This window comes from Cinclus cinclus, chromosome 17 (genome assembly GCF_963662255.1).
Source record: "Cinclus cinclus chromosome 17, bCinCin1.1, whole genome shotgun sequence".
Lineage (NCBI taxonomy): Eukaryota > Metazoa > Chordata > Aves > Passeriformes > Cinclidae > Cinclus > Cinclus cinclus.
The window spans coordinates 12,553,684-12,581,282 of NC_085062.1; the positions used below are offsets into that span (position 1 = coordinate 12,553,684).

Here is a 27,599-nt window from a genome sequence, read left to right on the forward strand (position 1 = left end):
GAGCACCAGGAGGGGCTGAGGGAGCTGGGAAAATGAGAAAAGCCTGGAGAAAAGGAGGCTCAGGGGGGACCTTGTGGCTCTGCACAACTCCCTGACAGGAGGGGACAGCCGGGGGGGTCGGGCTCTGCTCCAGGGATCAGGGACAGGAGGAGAGGGAACGGCCTCAGGCTGGGCCAGGGGAGGCTCAGGTTGGATATTAGGGAACATTTCTTTATGGAAAGAGCTGTCCAGCCCTGGCCTAACTGCCCAGGGCAGTGGCAGAGTCCCCATCCCTGAAGGGATGTAAAGGCCATGTGGATGTGACATGGGACAGTGGTGGCCCTGGCAGTGCTAGGGATGGTTGGACTTGGTAACCTCAGAGAGCTTTTCCAGTCTGAACAATTCTGTGCTTGTCCTGGCTGAGCCTTTCCCTGGTGGGGACCTGGTATCACAGACCTGTCCCTGCCACCTGCTCACAGGTGAGCTCAGGGCCCTGCTCTAGGCAGCTCCTCTCTGTGTAGGAATCAGGCTGGAATTGCCCACGGTGGTTGGAAAGGGTTAACAGTAGGCTGATTGCTGCAGGCCTGAGCTTGAGGCTTTGCAGGTGTCCAGGGAATGTGATGATAGCTGAGGTGTGTTAAGGTCCTGTACTAGGGCTTTAACCCCTTTTCCTTGGAATTTGTGTCACTGTTCCTGGATAAAAAAAAGTGTTCCCATCAAGTTTGGATGTGATTATGAGCTTTGATCTTGTGTTTTCCTGAGGGTGTAAGTGTAGCCTTCGAAATTACCAATTGAGCAGAAATCAAAGCAGATCAGATTTTAATCTCTGTAGTGATGATGTGCTTTGTTCATCTATTGGGTCGGAGATCAAAGCCACAATGGCTCTGTCATCCTGCTCTGTCCAAAACTTCCTGAAGCTGGAATGGCACACTCCTGGATCCCACAGGGTGCTTTGGTTTGCCTCTGCTCACTGCCCTCTCCCATGTATGAAATCACCATCCTAGAGACAGGAGATTAAGAACTTCTAAAAACTTTTTCCAAAGCCAGAAGGAAAAATATAGAAGCTGAAAATAACAGGATAATTCCTGGTTCTGTACCCAGGTTGCTATCTAGGTCATCCTGCTCTCCAGAGCAGGCAGAGCTGCCTCTGCCAAATGCTGAAAGCAATAGGATGTTTTTCCTGTCTTCTCTGGGGCTGTTCTCTTTCCTCGGGTGCTGGAATAAACCTCTCTACAAATTTTGGCACTGGAAAGGGTTCCTATTACCCTGCTGGCCTTCTGAACTGGCTCAGGGGGTTAATCACAGGTACAAAACTCATGGGGTGATTTTTCCAGTTGATTTTTCATTGTGGAAGGGAGTTTAGGACAAGTCCTGGGAATAGCTGGCTTTGGGGCTTGGCTTTTTCCCTTTCTTTCTTTATTTTTTTTGGGGGGGAGCTTTCTCTTTGCCAGGGATGCTCTTTGTCTACAAGATACCTGATATTTTGGGGACAGCACTTGCTCCCACACAGTTTACAAGCTGTATCCCTCTAAAGCATGACAAGTCAGTACATCAGGATCCTTCCTCATGGAAAGATTTGTGGATTTGGGTTGTGGAGCAAGTTTGGGAAAGGGTGCAGGGGTATAGAGCTCTCCTGAGCAGCTGCTTAAACCACTGTGTGGTGTAAACCTCTGTCAGCTTCACTTGCAAATTGGGAGACTTAAAATACCACTCAACTTGGGTTTAATTGTGTATAATAATGTAACTTACTTTTATTGCTGGGTTGGCTGTCTGGGTCCCTTTAATAAGGAACAAATAATTGCTCTGTGTAGCTCACTGTGTGCTATAAACTGATATTATCAGTTCCACACGTTAAAAATAATTAATAAAAAAAAAAATCTGTTATAATTCTATTATCAGGTGTCACGTCAGCACATGCAATTGGTCAACGCTAACCCAGGGCTGTTCTTTGTGTGTTTTAGGGTGGAGTACATGGAGAAGAGCAAGCACCTGCAGGAGCAGCTCAACGAGCTGAAGACAGAAATTGAGGCACTGAAGCTCAAGGAGAGAGAGACAGCTCTGGATATTTTGCACAATGAGAACTCCAGCCGGGGCAACAGCAAGCACAACACAATTAAAAAGGTATCTGAGGGCCCCAGCTTGTATCTCCCCTGATGAAACCCTTTAAAAAGAGCCCTAAAATCACCCTGCTTTTGATAATAAAATTGTTGGATCTAGGCTTTCTTCCCCAGCTGCTTAGCTTTGATCAGAGAATTCCAGCTTCTGGTGGTCCTGGTGTCCTCACCCGGCCTGCTCTCTTCAGTGCTGTGGGAAAGGATGTGAAGGTTCCCAGGGCTGAAGGTCTTGCTGTACCTTACAAGCTGTACAAGGATGGTGTTGGAATGGCTCTGCATCCCTAGTGAACAGGAAAAGCCCTCCCTGCCTATTGCAGCCCTTCCCTACAAGCACTGAGCTTGTCTGGTGAATAATGAGGGCAGAAATACTCCTGGCTTAGGAGCTCTCCCTGGAAAAACCCAAAAGCTCTTCCTCTCTTTTAATCTCTCTAAAGAAACCTGTAGTGCAGCTGCAGGCACTAACAGCAAAGCCTTTGCTGGCAGAGGGTGTGAGACCTCTGCTCCCTGGAGCCACCTGCCTCCAGAAATGGGGCTGACATGAGGAACTTCAGCCAAAAAATTGAGGCTGCCTAGGTCTGCTGACCCGGGGGTCACCTGAAAGCTCACAACAAAACCCCTTCTTTATTTCTACATCCCATCTTTTTCCTTTGCCTCGGTGCTGGGCTCTGGAACAAGGGGCTGGGGGCACATCCACAATGGATTGGGATGGTGGTGGTCAGCCCCACTCACCTGCAAAGGCTTTTTTCCTTGCAAAGGCTTTTTCCTGGCTGGCTTTCCACTAGCAGCTGTCCTGGGGAAGGATTCCGAAATCCGTGCGGCACGGGATGCAGGCTTGAAAAACAAATCCTGCTCTCTTTACTACTCCCAGCCAAGAGTAATATCTGAAAGGATTTGGAAATATCAGTTCTTGCTGACTTTCATAGCTGGGAGTTTGTGATCACTGAATTGGGGCAGGACAGTGAATCTAGCGAGGCTCACTCACCAGTTTCCCCGTGCTGGCCTGGAGCTATTCAGGTTCCTGTCACACTAGAGCAGAGAAAATAAAAATCTTCACAACTCCTTTTGTCATTGTAGAATCTGGAGGCGTTTCTACTCCCAGTAGATTTTGCTAGGGTTTGTCTCTGTGTTCCAAGTCCTTGGTTTAAACAGAAACTGCTAAATTTTCACTTCTGACAGAGAGGAGTTCATAGAGAGCTGATGGTCCCATTTGTCTCCCCTTAAAGAGGGTGGCTGGGCCATCATTTCCATGTCTGTCAAGGCTTGTCATGGTGCTTGTCACAGTGCCATCACTTTGCCTCCCTTTGTAGATGGAGTCTTGTCCTGTCCCCTCCCTTCTAGACAGGGTGGGGGATGCCAGGCTGCTGCATCTCAGCAAGGAGCAAAGGCTCCCAAATAATAGACTATTAGTGGAGACATCAGAGGGAAATTACAGCCTGCTCTGCTCAGGGAGGTCAGCAGGGCTTTTGTCTTCGCAGTGGTGAAGGCAAGGAAACACAGGGCACTGGGAATGGGATATCAGTCCAGCAATATTTCAATGGCACCAGCCCTCTACCTTACCTGGACGCTGCTGATTGCTCCAGGCAAGCCCTAAGATCCCACAAATCACCTGCCCTTGTATCACACACGGGGGGGGGTTATTATTATTGTTTGTTGTTCGTTTTATTTTGCTGGTTTAGCCTCAAGCCCAGGGCAGAAGACCTATCTGCATTTGAGAATTCCAAGTAGGTTATTCCAAGGTACTCTGCATGGGGGTGCTGGGATCTGGCTGTGGCACTAACCCGTGCATGAGCTTGCCTGCGCTCCAGCGGGCCCCGTGCCCACAGTCGCCCATCCAGCCCGGCTCTCCCTCCCTCAGGAGCACTCCCAGCCTCTCTGCATTTGTTCCTACACCTGATCCTCCATGCTGGGAAGCTTCTTTCTTGGCAGGAGTTGAGTTGGTAACCTCAGAGGGGGGAGTGCAGGTAGAGGCACTTAAATAATTCAGCCTGTTTTTGCACCGGTGGTTGGGAGTCTATCGGAGGTGCAGGGCAGCCTTTGAAGATTCCTTTAATGAAGTAAACCAGCACCTTCCCCCCTTGTTTGTTGCAGAAAGAAATTCAGGATGTAGAAAAAAATATCCCAAACAAACAGCCAAACCCCATCAACTCTGCTGCCAACACTGTCAAAACAGGCTAAAAATGCGCATCTTTGTCTTAGAGTGGAGCAGCACAAGGATGCTCTGCCTGTTTGAGAAGCATCCCAGGACAGGAAAGCAGAGGCTTGAGGACAGCTGGTGTCTGCAGGTGGCCCTTGTGCCAGGGGAGGGTCACCAGCACACCTGAGGACAGGAGTTGTCCTTCTCCCTGTACTGCTTCTGCCTGTCCCTCACCTCCTCCCATCTGGGGGTCCAGCTCCTTTATTGCCACATCTCTTATTCCCTGAGCCTGCTTTCTTCCAAGGATTTGCCCTCCACCTGCAGGCTGTATGTGCTGAGCATCCACTCCCTCCTTTGGGAAGATGATTTGGGGAAGCTTACCTGCTCTGCCCTGGGGTGAGGTTCTTGCATTGCCGCAGGGTTTCGGGAGCTTGGAGTCGGTGGCACTCAGGGAAGTACTGGGATACCACACTCACAGATGGCAGAGCTGGTAGGAAATGCTTTTAGAAAAGATAGAGCAATTTCCCAGCACCTTTGGAGCTTGGGAGCAGAGGCAGGAGGTTGTTTTACCCAGGAGAGCTCAACACAAGGCTGTGCTGTTCTTCACTGCACCAACCATTCCAGGGGCTGTAAATCCCTGGAGCATGGGGTCTGTGCCAGCTCTGGGGAGCTGCAGGTGTTCCCCAAAATAGGCTGCTCTCATTGTTAAGCACTTCCATGGGGAAGAGGCTAAAAGGGGTGACCCTGCCAGTCTGGGCTACCATGGGGGAGGTGCTGGGTATCTCCAGACTCTTGTGGATAAAACTCATTATCCCATCCCACCTGGAATAGCTCCATGGCAGGTAAATTTGGAGTGAAACCCACTTGTGGCCACAGCACAAGGAGGTGAAATGAAGCCCTGGCAGGTTGTGGGAAGACTCTTCCAGCAGCTGGGAGCACTCCAGTGCCCAGGAGGAACCCCCATAATTAAAGCAGCTGCACAGTGAGTGCTGCAGTGTGACCTCTGGGGTTTGGTGCCTGACTTTGAAGCGCCTGCTAAGTTTTTCATGTTTAATTATGTGGTTAACATGCTAATCCCTTTTTATGAGCTCTGTGGGCACAACACAGACACCTCATCTGGAAGTTGCTCTCCCTTCTCTGTAGCTCCCTGCCGTGGGCTGGTGCTGTGGCTCCAGCTGGCTCCGATTCAGGAAGGTTTGTCACTTAGGCTGTGGTAGAGAGTGAAAAACCCACTTCTTCCTCATCTCCTCCACTGCAGGAAAGCTCCCAGGACAGGCTGTTAAAACACAATCAGGTCTTTGATTCCAGTTGCTTTCTTCTTGCACAGTCATGCTTATTTACTGGGATTTAAGCCCTTTGAAGTATCCAGGCAAGGAGCAAATCTCCATGCCTGTTCTCAGACAAGCAGCTTTGTCGTTGAGCCTCTGGTCCTTACACAGGCAGCCTTGGCCTCTCCTGCCCAGGCTCTCACGTGGCTGAGAGCAGCTTCTCCAGGGCTTGAGCTCAGTCCCAGGGGATCACTTCTGGGGCTCATGGAGATCATGCAGATCCTGCTGGCTCCTCTCCTGGCTCTGATCCTGGACGTGGTACAGTGTTGCCCTTGGCTTGGATAATGATCCTTGTGGAGATGCTTTGAGGTCTGAGCTGGGGGTGTTCAGGTTGGAGAAGAGAAGGCTCCAGGGAGACCTTAGAGCCCCTCCCATTGCCTAAAGGAAAGCTGGAGAGGGACTTGGGACAAGGGATGGAGGGACAGGACACAGGGAATGGCTTCCCACTGCCAGAGGGCAGGGTTAGATTGGATATTGGGAAGGAATTCCTCTCTTGGGAGGGTGGTGAGGCCCTGGCACAGGGTGCCCAGAGCAGCTGTGGCTGCTCGTGGATCCCTGGAAGTGTCCAAGGCCCGGTTGGACAGGGCTTGGAGCACTCTGGGCTAGTGGAAGATGTCCCTGCCCATGGCAAGGGGTTGCACTGGATGAGCTTTAAGGTCCCCTTTGGATATAGCCAAATGTACAGTTTCAGTTGGAAACACAGAAGGGTGAGGGGGGCAGACCCAAGGGGAGTTCTGCAGCTGTGTCTTCCCTCCTGCCACCTTTGGGTTAAGCTGTGGTCTGTCCTTGTGAGGACACTGGTGCCTGGTGATGGCACTGCTGCCTGAGTGTCTCATTATGCAGACAGGATGTGCCACCCCCAAATGTCACAAGGCTCCTTCATCATCTGGACAGGTAGAAGGATTTTGGGAGTCTGGTGCTGGGGCCGGCACTTTCTCTATTTTCCACCTGCACCGGGCAAGAAGCATGCTAGGGATCACTGAAACATGTCACTTGAGGACATCACAGTTCCTGTGGGGTTCCTGTCACCTCCTGGGGACTCCCTTCCTCATCTCCCCCCTTCTGGAACTGCAAATTCTCTGGAATAGGTCTGTTTTGCTCTAGTGATTTGCTGAGGGAAGGGACCAGCAAACAGAATGCCCTGGGAAGGACAAAAGGAGGGAGCCTGGGTGGGACAGAACAGGCTGAGCTGCCATTCTTCCCTGTGGATCTTGGGACAGGGATGAGGTGCTCTTCAGTGTCCTGCAGGGCTGTAGAACCCAGTCCCAGCTGGAAGGGGAAGGCAGAACAGGCGCACCACTAGCAAGGGACTTCCCAGGAGCAGCAGCACCGGAGTTTCCCATTTCCTTGGGAGCTGTGAGGTTGGAGAAGATGAGTGAGGCTGCCAGCTTCTCACTCAGCCTGGCACCTGGCTGGGGTGCAGGTGGGAGCCAGGAGATACGCAGTGGGCAGAGCAGCTCTGGGAACACTTTTTCCAAGTGCAGGAGGAGATGGAGGCTCATCCCACGTGGATCTTGCCTACACACCCCCACGTGTGAGAGACCACATCCCTTCCAGGTTCATATTCTCCCCGGTTCTCCTCAGAGCTGGGAAGTGAAACTCGCAGGCAGTTAAACTGGGACGCAGCAGCCTCTTTTCCTTGTTTACAAGGAACAAGAGGAAAGTAGGAAACGTCAGGCCTATCAGCTATTTCTGTGGCAGCCTTTGAAAAGCGTTTCCTTCACATGAAACGTCATCTTCTCCTTTCAAATGGGCTCATCAAAGCGTCGGGGGCTGGGGGACAGTTGTGCTCTGGAGAGAATAAACGGCAGCGTGGGAGTAAGAGAGGAGCTGGGAGGGAAATGGGAAGAATCACAGGAAAATAGGGTTTGGGTTCAAAAGTAACAGTGGGAATTGAAAGGTCCACCTGACCACTGGGACTGGAGGGTGAGCAGGGATATAGAAAGGCACCAGGGCAGCGAGTAGGGAATAAATGGGATTTAGTGTGTGGAGCACTCGGTGATGATTAGCAAGGACTGCAGATCTTCCCAGCAGCAGGAAAACATCTTGGCATCACACAGGGTGAGGGTGGCACAGGTCCCCCTCTCCTCCAGCCTGGCCATACTACAGGATAAACAAGGAAACAGCAAAGAAATGAGACATCTTAAACCTGTCCCTGCTGGGGGAGGCTTGGGGCAGGTTGGGGTGAATTGCAGCCCCTTCCCCTCCCTGGTGCATGGGGATGGCCCCAGTTCCGGGGGCTCACGAGAGCCTTGGGGGGTTTCCCTGGATTGAGTTTGCCCAGCCCCAGCAGTGCTGTGCCTGCAGTTACCTGCTCCAAACTGCCGGTGCTTGCCACGCACTTACTGGGTTGCTTTGGTTTGTTTGTGTTTCCTAAATCAAATCAGTCCAGCAGCCCTGGGTAGCAGCAGGCTTGGAGGAGCCCCGGTGCAGGAATGCCGAGAGCAGGACTCTTCCCTCTCTTCCCTTCTCAGATCTTGATTCATCTGAGCTCAGGCTGCCTAATTGCACTGCCTCTCTCTCCCTCTAAATTTTCCTTGATGGCTCTGGTAGAGCATCGGGAGCCCACCCTCCCTCCTGCAGGAAGGAGATTATCATAATACTGCTTGTAAATCAATTTTTTTCCTTTTCTCTGCACTGACGAAGATATAACTCCCTCTTAATCACCCTGCACAGCATTACGCTATGGGGAGGGATAGTTATTTCTCCTTGCCTGGCCAGGAAAAGGGGATGTGAAGACTGCAGAGTTTTTGTAGGTGTTGGAGGCTTCCCCCCTGCCCCCATCAGCAGATAATGGAGAGACCAGCACAGGGTGGTGCTCTTCTCCTTGCTTTCACATCCCAGCACAGAAAAGAAAGGAGAACCAGTTGAGGGAGTGGGATTTCCCTGCAGAGAGCTCCCTGTGCCAGTCTGCTCCCACAGCCCGCAAGGCGCCTACTGGGATGAGTCAGGATGGCCCCGGAGCTCCCCTCGGTTCTTCCCATCTTCCCCCAGCACATCCCTCAGGACTGGCCAGTGTGGTGCTCCCAGTGGGAGCCACGATAGCCCCACCTGCTCTCCACAGTGAGGAAAACAACAGTAAATGTAGGAAAAAGGGCAGGGGAGAGTTTCCCACCTGGCACAGGCACTGAGTGAAGAGTCAGGGTGCAGTGAAGAGCAGTCCCACCCCCTGCCATAGGCAGGGACACCAAGCCCCGTCCAGCCTGGCCTTGGACACTTCCAGGGATTCAGGGGCAGCCACAGCTTCTCTGGGCACCCTGTACCAGGGCCTGCCCATCCTCACAGGGAAGAATCCTGGTGGCATTTGCTTTTCAGGTGGCAAAATCTGGCCACTGGTGGTAGCTAGTGACCCACAGGGTATGGCCCTCTTGGGAAGTCTGTGCTCATTCCTCTCCATGGGATCCCATCTCCTCAAGACCCACCTTTGCTCTGACTCCCCGTATGGCTGCTCTTCCCATGCTTCAGATTTCCTGGATAGGTAAATGTACCACTGTGCCTCTCTAGGAGCCTTTGGATGTTGTGGATGAAGGCATGCAGCAGAGGAGCAGGGCTGCATTTCTCCTTTCCCCCTGTGCCTGTACTGGATGCTCCGGAGCTCTGCCTCTGCCTGCTTCCTGAATCTCTGGGTTGAGGCAGGCACAGCTTTGGGCTCAGACTGCCCTCGGGGTACCCCAGGACCCCCAGAACAGGTTGGGGGTTAATGGAGAGCTGTGTGTAGCTACAGGCAGAGAGCCAGGCTTGAAACAGTTGGATGCCTTGATAAGCCTGAGGGAAACATCTTCCCTGTGCTCCATCAGCAGCTGCAGCTGGCTCTGTTCTCCCACAAGTGGAGTGCTGGCTTTGCCAGGAGGATCCTGCAGGTAACTCCCCTCATTATGCTGGGAAGGAATGAGCTCCTGTAGGCTGGGAGGGGGCTCTGGTTCCCCAGCCACGCTGCAGAAAGGATGGATTTGGAGGCACAGCCTTGGGAAGCTGGATGGCAGGTAGACCATGGAATGGTTTGCATTGGGGGGGTCCTTGAAGCTCATCGCATTCCACACCCTGCCAATGGGCAGGGATCTTCCACTATTCCACAATGCTCCAAGCCCTGTCCAACCTGGCCTTGAACACTTCCAGGGATCCAGGGGCAGCCACAGCTTCTCTGGGCACCCTGTGCCAAGGCCTGCCCACCCTCCCAGGGAACAATTCCTTCCCAATATCCCATCCAGCCCTGCCCTCTGACAGTGCTAAGACACTCCACCCTTACCGTGTTGCTCCAGGCCTTGTTCCAAGTCCTTCTCCAGCTGTTTTGGACCCCTTTAGGCACTGGAACACTTCCACGAATGGGGTTTCCTGTCAGATGGCCCCAGCAGTGGGTCTGGCAGCAGCCTGAGGCTCTCTGCTCCTTTCTTTCTTCCCTCACCAACCTTAGAAAAAACGCTGCCTGTAGCACACAGAATCCCTTTCGCACCTCACCCACCTTCCAGCCAGTTCTGGAGGGGACACTGGAGCAGCCAGGGGGATACTGAGGAGTAGGGGTGCCAGCTCTGGCCTGGGAGCTGCTGCCAAGAAAGATTATTAAGCCCTTGCAGAAATTTCCTCTGCAATACAGATTTTTTTCTGACTGACATTAGAGCTGTGAAGGAATTACTGAGGAAAAACCAGGGGGGAGAAGCAGGGAGAGGGGAAAGTGCCCGATGGCTCCATGGAGGGGCTTAACTCACTGTAAGGTGATCCCAGGATTCCTGTTTCAGCAAAACCGGCATCCCCAGCGGAAATCACTGTGCTTAATCCAGCTGAAACAAAGCCCTGGCAATTAGCCGGTTGCTTTGGCAAACTCCTGGTGATCCAGCAGCTGCCTGGAAGGTGGCACTTCTCCTGCTGCACTCCATTGGGTCATTGTCTGTAAATCCTGGGATTTCTTCCCCGCGCTGAGGATTTCTTTTATCTTCTTTGGCCTGTTAGCAAACGGGCTCACGGCTGCTCCATGGGGTATTATTTTTGGGATGGCTGTGGAAAGCTTTCCAAGGGTTTCTGAGTCCTGCAGAGCCTGCAAGGACAGTCCTGAGAGTGAGGGCTCTCCAGCTCTGTCCTCTGGCAGAACAGATGGAGCAGGGTGGGATGGGATGAGATCTCAGGGTGGCTGCATGGTTCACACGTGGTGGGATGGGGTTGGATGTGAGTACGGAGAGGATGAGCCCCCTTTGGTGACAGAGAGGACACGTGTCTGGTGCCTGTCAGAGTTTTGGGTTCTCCCTCAGCTCATTGAGGTGTTTCTCCTCCAGCTTCCCAAGACCCACTGTATGTCCTCCTTGTCAGGGGCTCCTTGGATCCAGTCTCCCATGTGTTCCACATCCTGGAAGCCTCAGCCATGCCAGTGACCCTCACTTTCCCTCGGGCTGTGCTTGCTGTGGTGAGGGCTGCATGACCCCCGGCTTCTGCACCCCCTGGACTTCCACATTCCCTGGTGTTTTCAGAGGGATGCAGGCAGCAGCTCCCTCCGGGGGGTGCCCTGTGGGAGGTTGGGGTGTCTCCTGATCACGCTCTGCTCTCTTCCAGCTCACCCTACAGAGCACCAAGTCCCGTGTGGCCTTCTTCGAGGAGCTCTAGGGAACAACTGCTCCGCACCGCTGCTGCTTCTCCACGGCTCCGCCCAGCCGGAGCCTGCCCGGAGCCGGGGGCTCCCAGAGGGATCACCCCGGACCCCGCTGGCTGCTCCAGCCTCTGCACTCGCACAGACTCGGGGCCAGCTGTCCACGGACTGTGTGATGTTCTCTAGCTTAGCAGCCTGTCATCCTCCTCCTGACACTTTGTTTTCCTGGATTTTCCAGCTTTTTTTTTCCTTTATTTTTCTAGCATTGCTTCCAGGCTCGGCCCTCCAGGCTTTTCCCTGGAGCTGGGGTCAGGTCTGTGGCTGTGCCTTCCCACGCTGGCAGCCAGCAGAGGAGTGTGCCCGAGGGTCTCCCTTGGAGGGGTTGTCACCCCTCTGGGTTGCCTTCTCCTGCTGGCTTTGGAGCCCCTTGTGCCGGTCTGGAATTCCACGTGCCGACCCTGGAGCCCCTGCTCCGCTCCAGCTCTGTGCAGGCAGCGGTGCCGGGAGCTCCATTAGGATCCCGAGCATGTTCCAGTGGAGTGCTGTAAATCAGGAACGTCGCGCTGGATCTCCCAGCGCCCGCTAGGGTGGGAGGGGAGCAGAGAGCGGGAGGACAGGGACCTGGGCTGGGGGGATCCTGGGCTGCTTCCCTGGGGAGAGGTGGGAGGAAGGGCTCCTCCTCCCTGCTGGCAACAGGGAGTGGGAGAACAGCTAGTGCCAACCAAATGAAACCTTATTGTTCCTGCAAACTGTGACAAACCTGGGCAGCTTCAGGCTGGGGGGATCCAGGGGCTCTGGGCTGGGCTTTCCCTGGGTCCCAGGGCATCCCAGCCCCTTGGAGTCCACCGGGAATGGCGCTATCCTGGGCTTGGCCCGGGGCTGCCTGCTCCTACCTGTCCCATCGTGGGTGCCTTTGCTCTGTCCCCCCGGCAGGGGAACAGGGATGTCCTGACCTTCCCTTCCTGTCTCCGTCCCAAATCCCGTGCCCCTCTTGGGTTGAATCCTCTTCCAGCTGCGTTTACCCTCCAGCAGAGCCGGTGCTGCCCCGGGGATCCCTCACATCCCCTCAGCATCCCCAGTTCCTCCTGCCCACAACCTCACCTGACCCACAGCCCCACCGGAGGCTCAGCCCGGGACTTGGCGTGGAGTAAATCCCATCCCAATCCTGTTTATTTAAACCCTGGGGTCGATTCTCTGCACGTGGCTGCAGTTTGGATGGCTGTGGCCCAGCACAGCCGCTTTCCCATTCCCAGGATTGTTGTACTCTGAAGGAATAACTGTTTTCTCCTGTTTTAATAAAAATTCACAGCACTAGGAGGGGAGCTGAGGCTTCTTTGCTTTTTTTTCTTTGGGAAAAGCTGCTCCAAGCCCGGCTGCCGCAGTTAGCGGTGCCGGGATTAATGGGAAGCGCAGCTGCAGTGCTGGGATCCCTCCGGCGGTTCCTGCGGGATCGGGAGGGCTCCAGGCTCATGCTGTCCCCGGTCCCTCGGGGTTCTTTCAATCTCTCCTTGAGAGAAGAGGGGTTTGGGGTGCCCAGAGGGGCTGAGTCCGGTGTTTGCCATCACTGGTGCTTCATGATCCCGTCCTGCCTGGAATAAATAAAGAGTCTGCTGCATTGACCTCAATTTTATAATTAATCACAGATTAAACCGGCCCAGCCCAGCGAGCCCCGACCCCCGGAGCTGCTCCCGGGCCCCGCCGGGATCGGCGCTGGATGTGCTTTTCATCCGCTCTCCGGCAGCAAATTCCCGGGAGATTCACCGGAGCTTCTCACCAGAGCGCATCCCCGCGGGTGGCCTGGGGAATTTTTTCCGGTTTTTACTGTTTTAAGCAGGGATGAGGGAGGTGGGAGGGGGTTTCTTTTGCCAGAGGGATGCCAGTGGGATACCCACAGGAATTTCGGGAAAGCTGAAGGCAGCCGGTGAGGGATGTGGAGGGTGACCTGATTTCCCACGTGGCCTCCAGTGACAGGAATTCAACTGGTGTGTTACCTGCACCGCTGGTATCTTGAAATTAATCCAGAAGAGCTTTCTCCAGCACAGGGCAGGGCAGCAGAGTGGAGGGATAAACTGGGAATGCACAGGGGATGGATGTGCTGGGATGGGATGGGATGGGATGTAGAGGGATGGACGTGCAGGGATGGACATGGAGGGATGGATGTGCAGGGATGGGATGCAGAGGGATGGATGTAGAGGGATGGACGTGCAGGGATGGACATGGAGGGATGGATGTGCAGGGATGGGATGTAGAGGGATGGATGTGCAGGGATGGACATCGAGGGATGGATGTGCAAGGATGGAATGTAGAGGGAGGCACCAGGTGATGCACATCAGGATGGGAATTGGGGACGCAGCCCATGAGACACCTCAGCCCTTCCCAGAGGCACCCCAGGGTGCTCAGCACCCACTGCTCCAGGCAGGATGAGGAGGTCAAACACTGTTCCCAGGGGTTACAGCCAGCTGGATCCTGCTCTTTTCTGAGCTTCCTTGAGGACATGGGGACCTCATTCCCTCTCGGCTGAGAGCTGCCAGCTCAGTGCTGCCCTCACCATCCCCATCCATCCCCATCATCCCCATCATGCCCATTCACCCCATCCATCCCCATCATCCCCATTCACCCCATCATCCCCATCCACTCCATCTATCCCCATCATCCCCATCCATCCCCATTGATGACTGGCACAGCGTCACTGGCTGCACCCTTCCACCTTTGCCTTCCAGGGAGAGAAAAAGGGGTGGGAAATGAATTTAAGAGGGAGAAGGGAGGGGAGAGGCAGCCACGATAGGCATGGGCATCCAGGGCCACTCCACTCCCCATGGAGACCTGGCAAATTCTGCATGTTCTGCCAGGTTAATCAGGGATTTATTGTGCTGGAAAGCCACAGCTGCGGAGCTGGAACCCCAGCCTGGGACTGGAGCTGCCTGCTCAGCCCCAGGAAAGGATAGGGAATGGATGCTGTGGAATCAAAAGGATGTGGAGCTCCAGCTCACAGCGAGCAGAGGGTGAATCTCTGGAGCCGAGTGTGGGGTTTTGGGTGAGGTGTGATGGGTGTGGGATCGTGGTGAGGTGCAGGACCAGGCAGGGGGTGCAGCCATCCCTGCCCTGGGGGCGTATCTGGAGCAGGAATGCTGGAGTCCCACTGCCATTACCTTCTGCTTGGCCACAGGGACACTGTGTCACAGCCCTGCAGGGGTGTGCCTGCTGCCCCTTTCTGGCCATCCTGGCACTGGGTACCACTGAAGCCTTGCATGGGGTAGCACCACATCCTGGAATTCTGGCACCAGACACCACCAGATTTTGGCATCCTGGCAGTGGGTACCACCAGATTCTGGCATCACAGGGCATCCCACTGCAACAGGTCACAGCATGCTGGAGTGATGGAGCTGATGTGGCTCTGTACCAGCAGCAGGATGGGAGCAGACCCAGGCCTGGTGTGCCAGAGGCAAAACTCCCTCCAGTTTTCCTTTCCTCCTCCTTTCCTTTTGAAAACACCAGATCCCTCCCTGTGCTTCAGCACTCCTCCCTGGGCAGGCTGTGCTGTCCAAAACATTGGTTCTGATGCTCTTAATGAGCTTGAGGGTTTCTGATTGAGATCTCTGGGAGTTGTTTCCTCCTCCATCTCCTGGCACGAGCAAGCAGAGGCACCACTGCCCTCAGCATCCTGGGCTGCATCCCCTTGGAGGGATGCTAAGAACAAGCTCATCTGAATTTTTGCAATTTTTCCATAAAGAAAAAATTCTCCTAGGCAGAATTCTTGCCTCCTCCCCTGGCAGGGCTATTTCTCCCCTTCAGAACCCCAATTCAGCAAAGCTCTCCCAGCTTTACCCATTCACCCTTCCCTCCCCGCCCACATCAGCTGCTTGGAGCTGTGCCCAATGTTTCCCCATTACAGGTGGGATTTGCTCTGAAGTGTGGGAACAGTCCCGGCCACGCCGGGAGGTCGCTCCTGACCCCTCCCCAGGGGCTCTCTCCGCTGCCTTTCCCGGGTTTCCAGCGGGCACTGGGAGCTGGCAGCCGGCGGCCGGGATAACCTTGTGGCTCGGAACATTGCAGCCATCCCTCTTCTCCCATCAAGCGTTCATTTAGGAAACATTTCACTAAATACCCACCTGACAGCACGGCCCCGGGAGATTGATGCCTCCGGCGCCTCTGAGGGCTCGGTGCCAGCGACTTTAAAATGTCACAGCGACACCCCCGGGGCGCTCACGTCCCCTCCCGGGGCCGGGGGAGTGATGGGAGGTCCGGAGGATGCTGTGTTGCCAATCCAAATCCCAGTCCTCTCAGTCTGCCAGGAGGTCCCCGGGGCTGTCCTGAGGGATTTGGGAGCACCCAGCACAGATTTGTGCCATCCACAGCCATAAGGTTTCCTCATCTCTGTCAGCTTTCCCCTGGCTTTGGGACATCCCCATCCCATCACCAATCCCATCCCTCCCATTCCCCACTCCTGTGAAGGATCCCTATCTCATTGTCATTCCCATTTCATCCCACCCTCATTTTGGCTCTTACACCATTCCATTTCCACCCCTGTCCCCATCCTCATCTCATCTCATCTCTATCCCTGTTCCTATGTCATCTCCATCCCAATCCTCATCCTCATTTTATGCCCATTTTCATCCCCATCTCACTCCATTTCATCTCCATCCCAATACTCATCCTCCTCCCATTCTCATCTTCACTTTCATTCCACCCCCTTCCCCATCCCATCCCTCAGGGCAGGAAGAACCCGGGAGTCTCAGCTGGGCAGAGAGCAGGAGGGAGCCAGAAGGGCCCCTCAGTGCTGCCACGGGAGGGATAAACAAGAAGCAGATTATTTAAAGCTCAATCAGTCCCCTCCCTGTGCCAGAGACACTCCAGTTCTTTTCCCTTCCATTCCCTTGAATTCCTGAAAGAAATAAGGATGCTGATGGTGGGATGTGAACCCAGAGCAAGGGTCCTTGACAGTGAGATTGCTCTGAAGCTGCAAATAAACCACAGAACACCAGGCCTGGATTTGGCTTCTCCAGCCTCATTGATGGGATCAGATAATTAAGAAAACACCTAGGAGTGTTGGGAAAGTGATGCTGTCTCCAGAGGGACAGCAACAGAAGGGAGAGGTGACACTGACCTGCTGGCAGGGCTGGCCCAAGCCCCGGGTGAGATAAGGGGGGAACTGTGGAGAGGAACATTCCCAACATCCCAGGGGCTGTGACTGGGATTTTAGCTGAAATCCCTGGGATGCCACTGCCTTCACCCCATCGTCTTAGGACTGAGCTCTGAGGAAACCCCACAGAATCAGCGAGGGAATTCAACACTGGGACCGTGGGGCAGAGCAGAGGGAGCCAGCTTGGCTCGTCCCAGCCTTCATCCCATGAGGAAGAGAGCAGTGAGGCTGAGCTGGGCTCCAGGAGAGCATGGGGAGAGCTCCAGCTCTCCCGATGAACAAAAACCCAGTCAGGGCTTCAAATGCAATTAAGCCACTTAATTTTCCTCTGCCTCCTGCCCACCCCCATCCCCTGGGAGCAGGAACTGGGATCACAAGCAGCCCCATCCCTGGGGAAGGAGGCTCCAAGACGCCCCTGATGCTGCACAGAGAGCTCCGCTGGGGATTTGAGGGGAAAAGTGCAGAAATTGGCCCCGTTATTCCTGCTGGGATTCGGGTGGTGACAAATTAATGAGTTTCCACCCCAGGGCCTCTGGAGAATTAACTAGGAGGGAACTTTGTTAACATCGAGGAGCAAGCTGATCTGTTTAAAAAACAAAACCAAAACCAAAACAAAACAAAACAAAAAGGGAGAAAATTTTCAATAAGGCTTTGCTTTTTGGGCGGTTGTTTCTCCCAAAAAGCCACTTGTTATTATCAGCACTTTCCCCTTCGAGTGCTGGGATCTCAACTGCAGTATCAGACACTGGAGACTCCCCGTGGGGCACAGATCCATGTGCCCCAGCCCCATCCCGAGCTCCAGAAAAGGAGGGAATTTTAGCAGAGTTGGAAAAATCCAGCCCCAAGCCACAACTGCCCGGGAGGAACGACCCTGCCCTGAGAGAGGAGACCCCACAGGATCGGGAATTGCTCATCCCTGAAATCCCCTCTCGGGAGTGCGGCCGTGGTGGTTTTCTGCTGCCAGAGAGGGAAATTTCTCCAAACTAAAAAATAGCTTAAAGGGGACCCCAGCTGGTTAAACCCAACGGCGGCTGCAGCGGCAGCGCTCGGGAGGCAGCGCTGGGCTCTGGGAAGCCCCGGAGCCGGGTCCTGGCTGATGCTCCGGGGGGAGATGGAGACTTCAGCACACGGGAGGTTGGAGCAGCCCGAAAATTCCCGGCAGCGGTGAATTGGATGAGGCTGAGCACGTGTCCGCGGCGACTGCAGGAGGCGAGGGTGGGCTTAGAGAAGCATTTGGTTGGAGCAGCAGGAATCCTATTCCAAGATTTTTGGGGCTCTTGTCACAATGCAAAGATGAGAGGCACATGTGAAGCCTGTCCAGCTGTGCCTCAGTTTCCCCATCGCACTGACGCATCTTTAGCATCCGGTGAGAACCTTGGAGGTGCCAACTGTTCTCCTTTTCTCTTCCCATCCTGTTCCAGCTCTGGGAACCACGTCCCTCCGGCCCCCAGACCCTTCCCTCTCACCATGGCACCTCCAAATGTGCGGAGCAGGAGCCTCAGCAGCCTCCCTGTGCCACTGTCCCTACCTCTGGGGATGCCACCCGGTCACAGGGGCCACTGTGGTCCCCCATCTCCCAGTGGGTCTGCTGGGACAGGGAAGGTGGACAGCGGGACTGGGAAGATGTGCCCGGTCCTGGGAGCATTCCTTGTCATGTGCCTGAGTGCAGGGATGTCACAGGGACAGGGATGCCGTGGGGACATGACACGGTGGGGACCTGCCCTGGCACAGGAGCCCTGCTGTGATTCAATCGACGCCCAAGTGAGAAATAAGGTGAAAAATGTGACCAAGGTTGGGGGGAAACAGGAGATGACTGGAAAAGGTGACGGGGATGGAGGGTTTCTCTCCTGGTGCCACTTCCTGACTCTTCCACGGCTCGTTTTTTTTCTTGGTGTGGGAGCAGGACGTCTGTCCATGGGGTCCTTGTCACCCCATAGCGCCCTGGGGACTGCGGGGCGATGGCTGTCCCGGGGTGGCACTGCAGGGGCTTTGGGGTGCTGTCAGCCTGGGGCGCCAAGTGTGGGGACACGGGTGACAACTGCCCAGGCATGGCACTTGCAGGGACCTCGGGGCAGCGACAACCTGGGGTACCATGTGCAGGGGCCTGGGGGTGAAGACTGTCTGGACTTGGGGTGCCACGTGCAGGTCACGGCCTCTTGGGATGGTGACAGTCCTAGAAACCTGCAGGGACCCTGAGACGGTGACTGCCCCATGAACAGGGTGCCATGTGCAGGGACCTGAGGGTGGTGGCAGCCTGGGACGCCGTGTGCGGGAACCTCGGGGTGACAACTCCCTGGGCATGGAATGCTGCGTGTGGGGACCCCGGGGCCACACCTGCTGGGACAGGGGGTGCCACAGGGACCCCCCAGCCCTGCCTGCCGATCCCCAGTCCCCCCCCACACCCCGAGCTCCCCCCGCGGTACCAGCATCTCCCACTCCCCCTCCCCGCGACCCGGGACGCTCCCCCCTCATTGCCGCACTGCCCCCCCCCTCGAGCCCCCCCACCGGGAGAGGCCCCACCTCCCCCCCGCCCCCAGCCCCATTTCCCGGGCGGGACCGTTCAAAACCCGCCCGGCGCCGCCGCTCCCCGGATTCCGCCGCCGCTTCCCGGGGCCGGGGCCGAGGATGCTCCGGCTGCCGGCGGCGGCGGGGGGGCGGCGGGTGCGCGGCGGGGGCTGAACCGCGGCGGCAGCGAGCCCCGGCCTGCCCGGGACACTTGGCGGGGAGGAAGAAGAGGAGGAGGAGGAGGGAGGTGGAAGACGAAGAGGCCGCTTTGAGCCTCGGCCCCGCCATGCCGGGCCCCACCTGGAAGCGTGGCCCGGTGGCAGCGGCTCCCCGGGGGCTGTGAGCGGCCCGGGGCCGGCACAAGGGGGGGCCCCGGGCGGAGGTGGGGGCGCTCCGGGTGGAGAGGGGGCCCCGAGCGGCATGGCCAGCCCCGTCCCCACCACCGCCGCCGCTTCCACCGGGATTTAACCGGGGTTTGCATGCTTTCACCTCCCGTTTCTACTTCGGGAGGGCATGTGCGCGGAGGAAGCGGGCCACCCCCAGCGGAGCCCCCCCGCGCCCTGACTCCACGGTGAGGGGCTCGGCCGCCAGCCCCGTCCCGCCGCCGGCCCCGGAGGACGGGGAGCGCCCGCCCCGGCCCCCCCTGGCCGGTGGGTACCGGGCGGGGGGCGGCGGGTACCGGCAACTTGTGTTTAGCGTCCGGCGGTACCGACTGGGGGGAGCCCCCCCTTTACCCGACGAGATTTGGGTTTAAACTTTGGGTTTTGGGGAGCCCCGAAGATGCCTTTCCACCCGGTGACGGCGGCGTTGATGTACCGGGGGATCTACACCGTCCCCAACATCCTCGCCGAGCAGCGCCCCGTGGAGATCCCCGAGGATGAGCTGGAGGGTGAGCGGGTTTGGGGGGCTGCGGGGGCTGGCTGGGGACCAGGGGGGACGAGGGGGATATCCCATGGGATTGTGGGGTGAGGAGGTTTGGGGCACTGGGAAGCCCATCCCGTGGGATGCGGCTGTGGGGGAGTCGGGGTGCGCGTTCCTCCGGCTCCGTGGGGAAGCTGAGGGCGAGCGGGATGCGGATGGATGGAGAAGGAGGAGGAGGAGAAGGAGGAGGGGAAGAAGGAAAGCTGTGAAGCGGGGAGATGTGCGGGGGTCCCGGGCCCCCGGCTGTGGCAATATGACACAGCAGGGACCGGCGGTAGTGGCGGGGGGCCGATTTCCCCTCCGCGGCGCGGCGGGGTCACCCCCTCCCCGCTGTCATAATATGACATTGGCTGGTGGCGCGGGGGACCCGAGGGGTGGCTGTCACCCGTGTCACCCCCTGGGTCACGGCAGCTCCACGCAGTCCCGGTGTCACCGGACTCCGGCCGGGAGGAGCGGCCGGCGGGGTTCTGCCCACCCGTGCGATGAGAGGGGCCGAGCTCAGCTCGCTGCCACCAGAATGGCTTTTTCCAACCCAAAAGTTTGCCGGGGCATCGGGATGGGCGCTGGCGGTGCCAGGCTTTGGGGTGTCCCTGGGGAACCTGGGGGAAAGGAGTGCAGCACCCCCGGCTCCAGACCTGGCACCAGGGGGGAAGCTAAGCCACGGTAGGGTGACCCCGCACGTGTCCCCACTCTGCCTGGGGAGAGCACCCTTGGCCCAGCACCAAACCTGGAGCCCTCACCATCCCCGTGAGGAGTCGCAGGGCTGGGGGTGAGGGGAAGCTCAAAATCTATTTGGGACCCCCGAGCAGGCGCTCACACCAGTGTGCAAGGGCTGTGTGTGCGTGTGCAGCTCTGCAGGGTATGCGTGTGCGCTGACGTGCCCGTCACAGACTCACTGCAGGGGCTGTGTGTGTGTGCACAGGCATGGCACACCCCCTTCACACCGTGCTGCAGGTGTGCTCACACATCTGTGTGCACACATCTGTGTGCACATGCACGGCCTTGCTGCAGGGTGGCTCCGTGTCTGTGGCTGTGCCAGTGTCACTGTGTGTGTGTGGCTGTGCCAGTGTCACTGTGTGTGTATCACAGTCCCTGTGGCTGTGCCAGTGTTTGTGTCACTGCAGCACGTGCGTGTGCCCATGCACAGCCTGGCTGCAGGAGGTGTTTGTGTGAGCGTGCACACGCACAGCGTCACAGCAGGACGGGCTCGTACGCACAGCCCTGCTGCAGAGGGTGTTTGTGTGCCTGTGCACAAGTACAGCACCGCTGCAATGGTGTGTGTGTGTGTGTGTGTGTGTGTGTGTGTGTGTGTGCAGACACAAGCACAGCTGTGCTGCAATGATGCTGTGTCTGTGTGCAGGCACAAGTGCAGCTGTGTGCAGTGTTTGTGTGAGCACAAGTGCAGCATTGCTGTGACGTGCTTGTGCATATCCATGCATGTGCACACACAAGTGCAGCACCACTGCAAGGGGGTGTGGGTGTCCAGGCACAGGAATGTTACTGCAGGGGGGTTGTGTGTGCATCTGCGTGTGTGTGTGTGCGCATGCACAAATGTAGCTGTGCCAGTTTTTGTGTGTGCACACAGGTGCAGCACCACTGCATTGTGGTTATAAGCGTTTGTGCGTGTGCACAAGTGCAGCATCCCTGCAAGGAAAGTGTTTGTGTACATGCAAGAGTACCTCAGTGCAAGTTGTTGGTGTGTGGGTGCACATGCACAGATGCATCTGTGCAAGGTGTGTGCACACAGGTACAGCATCACTGCGAGGTGTTGGTGTGCACATCCAAAGCACAGCACGTCACTGCAAGGGGGTTGTGAGTGCACGTGTGTGTCTGTGTGTGTCTGTGTGTGCATGAGCACACTGCTCCAAGGTGCTGGGGGTGTGTTTGCACACTCACACCTATGCAAGGTTTGTGTGTGCCCACACAGGTGCGGCGTCACTGTGCCATGGTGCTGGCTGTGTCCCTGTGTGTGTGTGCAGTGTCAGTGCAGGGAGGTGTGTTTATGTCTGTCCATGCGTCTGTCCATGTGCGTGTCTGTCCGTGTGTCCATGTGTGTCTATGTGTCTGTGCAAGTGCCTCTGTCTGTGTGTCTTTGTCTCTGTCTGTATGTCTGTGCCTGTCTGTGTGTCTGTGTGTGCTCACACCTCTCCATGGTGTCTATGTGTCCCCTCCCTGTGTCCCTGCACTGGATGTTGTCCCAGTTCACCCAGTCCCTGGGCTCCCAGTGCCGTGTCCCCTCCTCCCTCAGCACCCACCTGCAGCAGCGGGGATTGATGGAAGTGCTGGGAGCCCCAGGGGGACCCCACAAGGTGCCAGACATCCACGGGCTCCTCCCTCCCCCTGTCCCCCTGCTTTGGGGGACACCAGTGACATCCTGACACGGCTTCACACTGGGGCTGAGCAGACTCGGGGCGCAGCTGGGGCAGGGGGAGCTCAATGGGGAGCCAGGACCCTGCTCTGGCCACTGTCAGGACATGTCCTTTCCTGTCCCCTAACACCCCGAACCATCTGATGAGGAGCCACCTTGGAGCTCTTTGGGATGAGCATCCTTGAAGGATGAATTTTGGGAGTACCTGGAGTGTAGTGAGGTCCCCCAGGAGCACAGGGAGAAGCTGCAGGATCTCCCTGCCCAGGCAGGGACACTGGCCATGGAGAGGTTCAGACTGATGGGCCAAAATTCCACAAAACTCCCTCAAAACACCTTGAAGATGTCACCAGTGAGACACCATCCAGGCAGGGATGTTCCCAAGCACTTGGGGTCAGTACTATGACCCAATATGGGTTTTTTTCCCCCCAAACCCAAAGCTCACAGCCCCTTTCTCCTCCTGGGCTCCTCCAGCATGAATCCCCTGGCACCCGCATGGAGAAAGAAGAGGCATCAACATCTTGGCCTAGCTTCCCACTCTCCCCCAGTACAAATTCCCTGATCTTTCTTTTTCATCAGCCTGGTTCCAGTTTCACACATCAGGTGGTATCAAAAAGCCAGAAACCACCCCAAAAAGAGCTGAATCCTGAGTGCATCAGGAGGTAGGATGGAGTAAATGGACTCAGGCTGTGCCTCAGTTTCCCTGCAGCCTCCCCCTGCCACCCTGAAGGAATCTTCCCCCACATCCCAGGGGCTCATTTTGAGCCAGAAACCCCCAAACCTCCCACTTCCATCCTCCTCTGCACCAGACAGGGCTGAATACTGCAGCAATTTTGCCAAGATTTTGGATTTTTTGGGGGTGAAATGTGGCACAGTTCCAGCACCCACCCTTGAACCCCAGGATGGGGGCACAGATCCACCCTAAGACCCTGAGATAGGGCACGATCCACCCCGTGGATCCTCAGGAATGCTCCCGGCTGGATGCTGCAGCACCGTGGGGATGCCCCCAACTGCAGTGCCCACCTGGTGGCACCCCAAGCTCAGGCGCATCCAAGGGATGTGGTTTTTTTTTTTTGGTTTTTTTTTTTTTTTTTTTTTTTTGGTGGTTTTTTTTGGGTTTTTTTTTTTTTTTTTAGGGCAGGACGCCGCCTTTTCGGCTGTGGCAGTAACAAGGGCGGGGTGGGTGCGGCGAGCGGGTGACGGGAACTGGAGCAATATTGGGGGTCTGCTGGGGAGGTCGGACCCTTGTGGGCAGGCTGGGGAGGAGGGATCCGCACAAGGGGTTCTGTGGGTGCTGGAGCTCAGCCGGACTTATTCCTGCTCCCCCCACAGAGATCCGGGAAGCCTTCAAGGTGTTCGACCGCGATGGGAACGGCTTCATCTCCAAGCAGGAGCTGGGCACAGCCATGCGCTCCCTGGGGTACATGCCCAACGAGGTGGAGCTGGAGGTCATCATCCAGCGCCTCGACATGGATGGTAGGACCACGGCAACCCGGGACGAGGATCCACGGGACCGCCAGTTGAGAGAAACACACAGTTCTCCCATATTTCCACCCCACATGCTGGACACTACACCGGATGTGGGATGAGCCTGACCCAGGCTCTGCCTCCCGCTGTAGCCTCATCATCATCATCATCATCATCACCATCATCATCATCATCATCATCACTTCCACTGCAGCTTTGTTTGGGAAGATTTAAGGATCCTGGATGCTTGTGGGATCACTAAACCTGCTGGGATCATGCTGCCGAGGCTGGATCCTGTACCCAAGGGTGGATCTTGCACCCTCGCTCTTGTCCTCAGCACCCATCACCCTCCAGCACTCGCTGCCACCGTCACCCTGACCCTGCTCCTCCCTCACCAATCAGGACCTGAAAGAGCTCCTTAATTTATTACTTTTCCTTTTTTTCCCCCATTTAAAAGCCTTTCCTGCAGCACTGCCAAGGCACTGCTCCCCTCATTACTCATTGTTAGTGCTGCCCTGACAGCCCCACGCCAGTGTCCCCCACTGCCAGGGGACACGGCCAGAAGGGCCACCAAGCACCCCCGGGGGCACAGCCACCACTGGAGTCCCTGCTGGAATTGGGGTCCCTGCTGGAATTCAGGGTCCAGCTCTTGTTCAGAGTTCTAGACAGTGTTTGGCTTCCCCAGCCAGTACTAGGGGCTTCAGGGGACATTGGGTGTCCCCAGGTCCCATTGGAAAGGTGCCCAAATGGCACTGGGGGTCCCCAGCCAACAATGGGGGTCCCTACATAGCAGTGAAAGTCCCGGCCAGTACTGGGGACTCCACCCAGTATTGCTATCCCAGCTGGTGTTGGGGGCACAAAATTTTGTTGGAGGTCTCCACCCAGTGTTGGAGTCCCTGGTTGGTTTTGGGGATCCTCAGCCAATATTTGTGGTCCCCAGGTTAGCCCTGGGAGGCCTCCAGATGCATTGAGGTCCCAGCTGGAATTGGGGTCAGTCCATGTTCATGTCGTGGATGATGTTTGGTTTCCCCAGCCAGCACTGGAGTCTCAGATCACATTGTGGGGGGACTAGGTGGTGTTAGGGTGTCCCCAGCCCGCACTGGGTGTCCCCAGTTGGCACTGGGGACTCTATCCGATGTTGGGCATCCTGGCCAAAGCTGAAAGTTCCCTAAATTTGCTGGAGGTTCCCAGCTGATCTTGAGGTCCCCAACTGGTTTTGGGGATTTGTGACCACCCACGGGGCCCTTTTTGGGACGGGTAGTGTCCTGTGTGCCCCACGTCCAGGCAGGGGGTGACAGCCACCCCTGTGTCCCACAGGTGACGGGCAGGTGGACTTCGAGGAGTTTGTGACATTGCTGGGGCCCAAGCTCTCCACGTCAGGTATCCCGGAGAAGTTCCACGGCACGGACTTCGACACTGTCTTCTGGAAGGTAGGGACACCCCCAGCCCCCACTGGAATGTAGGGACACCCCCAGCCCCCACAGGAATGTAGGGACACCCCCAGCCCCTATGGGAATGCAGGGACACTCCCAGCTCCCACAGGAAGGCAGGGACACCCCCAGCTCCCACAGGAAGGCAGGGACACCCCCAGCCTCTTCTCAGGGGCAGCAGCCCAGAACCTGCACTGAGAGCATCAGGGAAGGCTCAGAGTCAGGGCCAAGGCTGAGGTTGAGAGCAGGGATAGGATGAGGGTCAAGGCTGGAATTGGGGTTGGGCTGAGGATGAAAGTCAGGCACTGGGTCAAGGATGAGGTTAGGGTTGGTTTAAGAGTCAGGATTAGGTTTAAGGGTCAAGTTCAGGGCCAAGCTCAGGCTCCAGTTTAGGGTTAGTATAAGCCTTGGTGTCAGGGTCAGGGTCAGCACTGGTTTAAGGGTCGGGTTTAGGGCTAGGTTTAGGATCAGGGTTTGGGTTGGAGTCAGGGTTACAATGAGGGTGGGGATCAAGTTTAATGGTGGGGCCAGGGTCAGGATTGGGGTCAGGAAAAGGCTCAGGGCCATGGTTGGGGACAAGGTCAGGATGAGGATGAGGATGAGTGTCAGGATCAGTGTCAGGGTGCACCCCCTGGAGCTCTGTCACAAATGGGCCACATTTGGTGCCAGCACCCTCTGGTGCCCCTCGCTCTGCTGGGGGCCACCAGGACACCAGGCCTTTCCCAGATAATTCCAGGGCGATCCACCCAAACCACCACATCCAAAGGCCCTGGAGGACCCCAGAGCCCCCTGTGCTGCCGGCCATGGGGTCACCCCAAGCGTCCTGCTCCCTGGCAGTGTGACATGCAGAAGCTGACAGTGGACGAGCTGAAGCGGCTGCTGTACGACACCTTCTGCGAGCACCTGTCCATGAAGGACATCGAGAACATCATCATGACGGAGGAGGAGAGCCACATGGGCACAGCCGAGGAGTGCCCCGTCGACGTGGAGAGTGAGTGCTGGGCACCGGGAATGCCAAAAGCCGTGGGGATGCCAAACCCTCCACGGGGATGCCAAACCATGGGGACGGCACTGCTTCCCCTCTCTCCTTAGTACAATCGGAGAGTGTCTTTGGGGTTGGGGTAACGCGGTGTTTGTCCCATCCCAGCCTGCTCCAGCCAGCAGATCCGCCAGACCTGCGTGCGGAAGAGCCTCATCTGCGCCTTCGCCATCGCCTTCATCATCAGCGTGATGCTCATCGCCGCCAACCAGGTGCTGCGCAGCGGGATGAAGTAACGGGGGGCCCCCGCCGCCGGGGACCCGCAGTGACAGCGAGGAGGAGACACCTATAAATATCTATAAATATCTCTATGTACATCCATCTGTGGCCCAGAGACGTGACCCCCCCCCCCTCGGGAGGGGGGCAGCCGAGGGGACAGAGCCGCGCCGGGGCCCCGCCGTGCCGGGCGCTGCCGTCGCTGCTGTTTGCAGAGCACGGAGACTTTGGTACCGACACACCGACCCCCCTCGCCAGACCAAAACCGACCCGTGAGTGCATGTGACGTGCATGGAGCCCCGTGAACCCCCTCCCCGCGCCGGGCCGGTCGCCCCTCCCGCGGCGGATCCCGTCGGATTCTCCGATCTAGCGTTAGAGCTCATATTTAGGATAAACCAAATCATCCCCTAAGCAATACACGCGCCTGAGATGGTTCCTAGAGCCGGGAGCGTTTGCATGGACTTGGCTGCCAAGGGCTGGATTTCCACCCCCCCAAAGCCCCCCCCCCTGTTCCCCCCAAAGCTCCGGCCCCGTGCCGTGCCTCGGTTTCCCCACCTGCCCGGGGCGGGGACATTCCTGACCTGCTTGATGCACTTTGAGCCGACCCCCCTTGGGAAGAGCCGGAGCGACCCCGAGGCCGGGGAGCCCCACACAGCCCGGAACCCCCCAGCCTGTATGTAGCACCCATCTGGGCACGGACTGGTTCGGATTTGGGGCCGTTTCTCATTATTTGGAGGTTTTGGGGTGGTGTTTTTGCTTTTGTTTTTTTTTTTGTTTGTTTTTTTTTTTTTCTTTTTTGTTCTTCCTGGTTGGTTGTTTCCGATCTGAAATAAAACTGGGATTTCTGAAGCACTCTGGGCTGCAGAGGCTCCTGGAGACGCTGGGGTGGAGGGTAATGGGATGGGACCCTGGGAGCACCCGTGGGTGCTGCCGAGTCCTCCTGGCACACGAGGTTGGCACTAGTCTGTGAGGCTGTGACCCCCAGGATTCTGGGGGCTGGAGCATCCCTAAACTTTGGGGCAGCAGGACCTGGCTCCTTTCCAGCAGCTCCCACGGCCCCCATCCCACTCTAGCTGTGGATCCTGCTAGATGTCCTGCCTTTTCCCATGGATCCCAGTGGTTTTATCCCTCTCTCCACCTCTCGTGTTCTGATAATTTATGCTGGGTTTGATGAATGTTTCACTCCACTTTGCCTCCATGGGGAGGACACTCAGCCCAAGCCCCTTCCCAGAAGTGCTTTCACCTGGATTAACATTTCCATCAGGAACCAGGGTTTGTCTGGAGTGCTCAGAGAGGCTCCACACAGTCACAATTCCTGGGCCAAGCTGGGGATCCTGCTCCAAGGCTAGTGGCAGGGAGCACCCTGTTAGTCCTGATTTACACCACTGG

The 27,599-nt window shown here is 56.7% G+C and overlaps 2 protein-coding genes across 12 annotated transcripts in view; both read left to right on the forward strand.

Annotated features, from left to right (window-relative positions):
- The window catches only part of NF2 (NF2, moesin-ezrin-radixin like (MERLIN) tumor suppressor), a 47,367-nt gene extending 34,660 nt beyond the window's left edge, over positions 1-12,707 (forward strand). For 6 of the 11 annotated variants that reach the window (XM_062504141.1, XM_062504142.1, XM_062504146.1 and 3 more), the window contains 2 exons: positions 1,941-2,100; positions 11,094-12,707. In XM_062504141.1, the coding sequence (XP_062360125.1) occupies positions 1,941-2,100; positions 11,094-11,144 (211 nt within the window). In that variant the 3' untranslated portion in view covers positions 11,145-12,707. Of the gene's footprint in view, positions 1-1,940; positions 2,101-3,769; positions 3,806-11,093 lie in introns of those variants that run through there. The other 5 variants (XM_062504143.1, XM_062504149.1, XM_062504147.1 and 2 more) reach the window with 1 other exon arrangement.
- A 6,845-nt stretch (positions 12,708-19,552) lies between these two features.
- Positions 19,553-26,230, forward strand: CABP7 (calcium binding protein 7). Its single transcript, XM_062504576.1, has 5 exons — positions 19,553-19,661; positions 23,391-23,534; positions 24,843-24,955; positions 25,793-25,946; positions 26,103-26,230. Exons 1-5 carry the CDS (start codon positions 19,553-19,555, stop codon positions 26,228-26,230), a joined length of 648 nt encoding a protein of 215 aa, XP_062360560.1.
- The last annotated feature ends 1,369 nt before the right edge of the window (positions 26,231-27,599 follow it).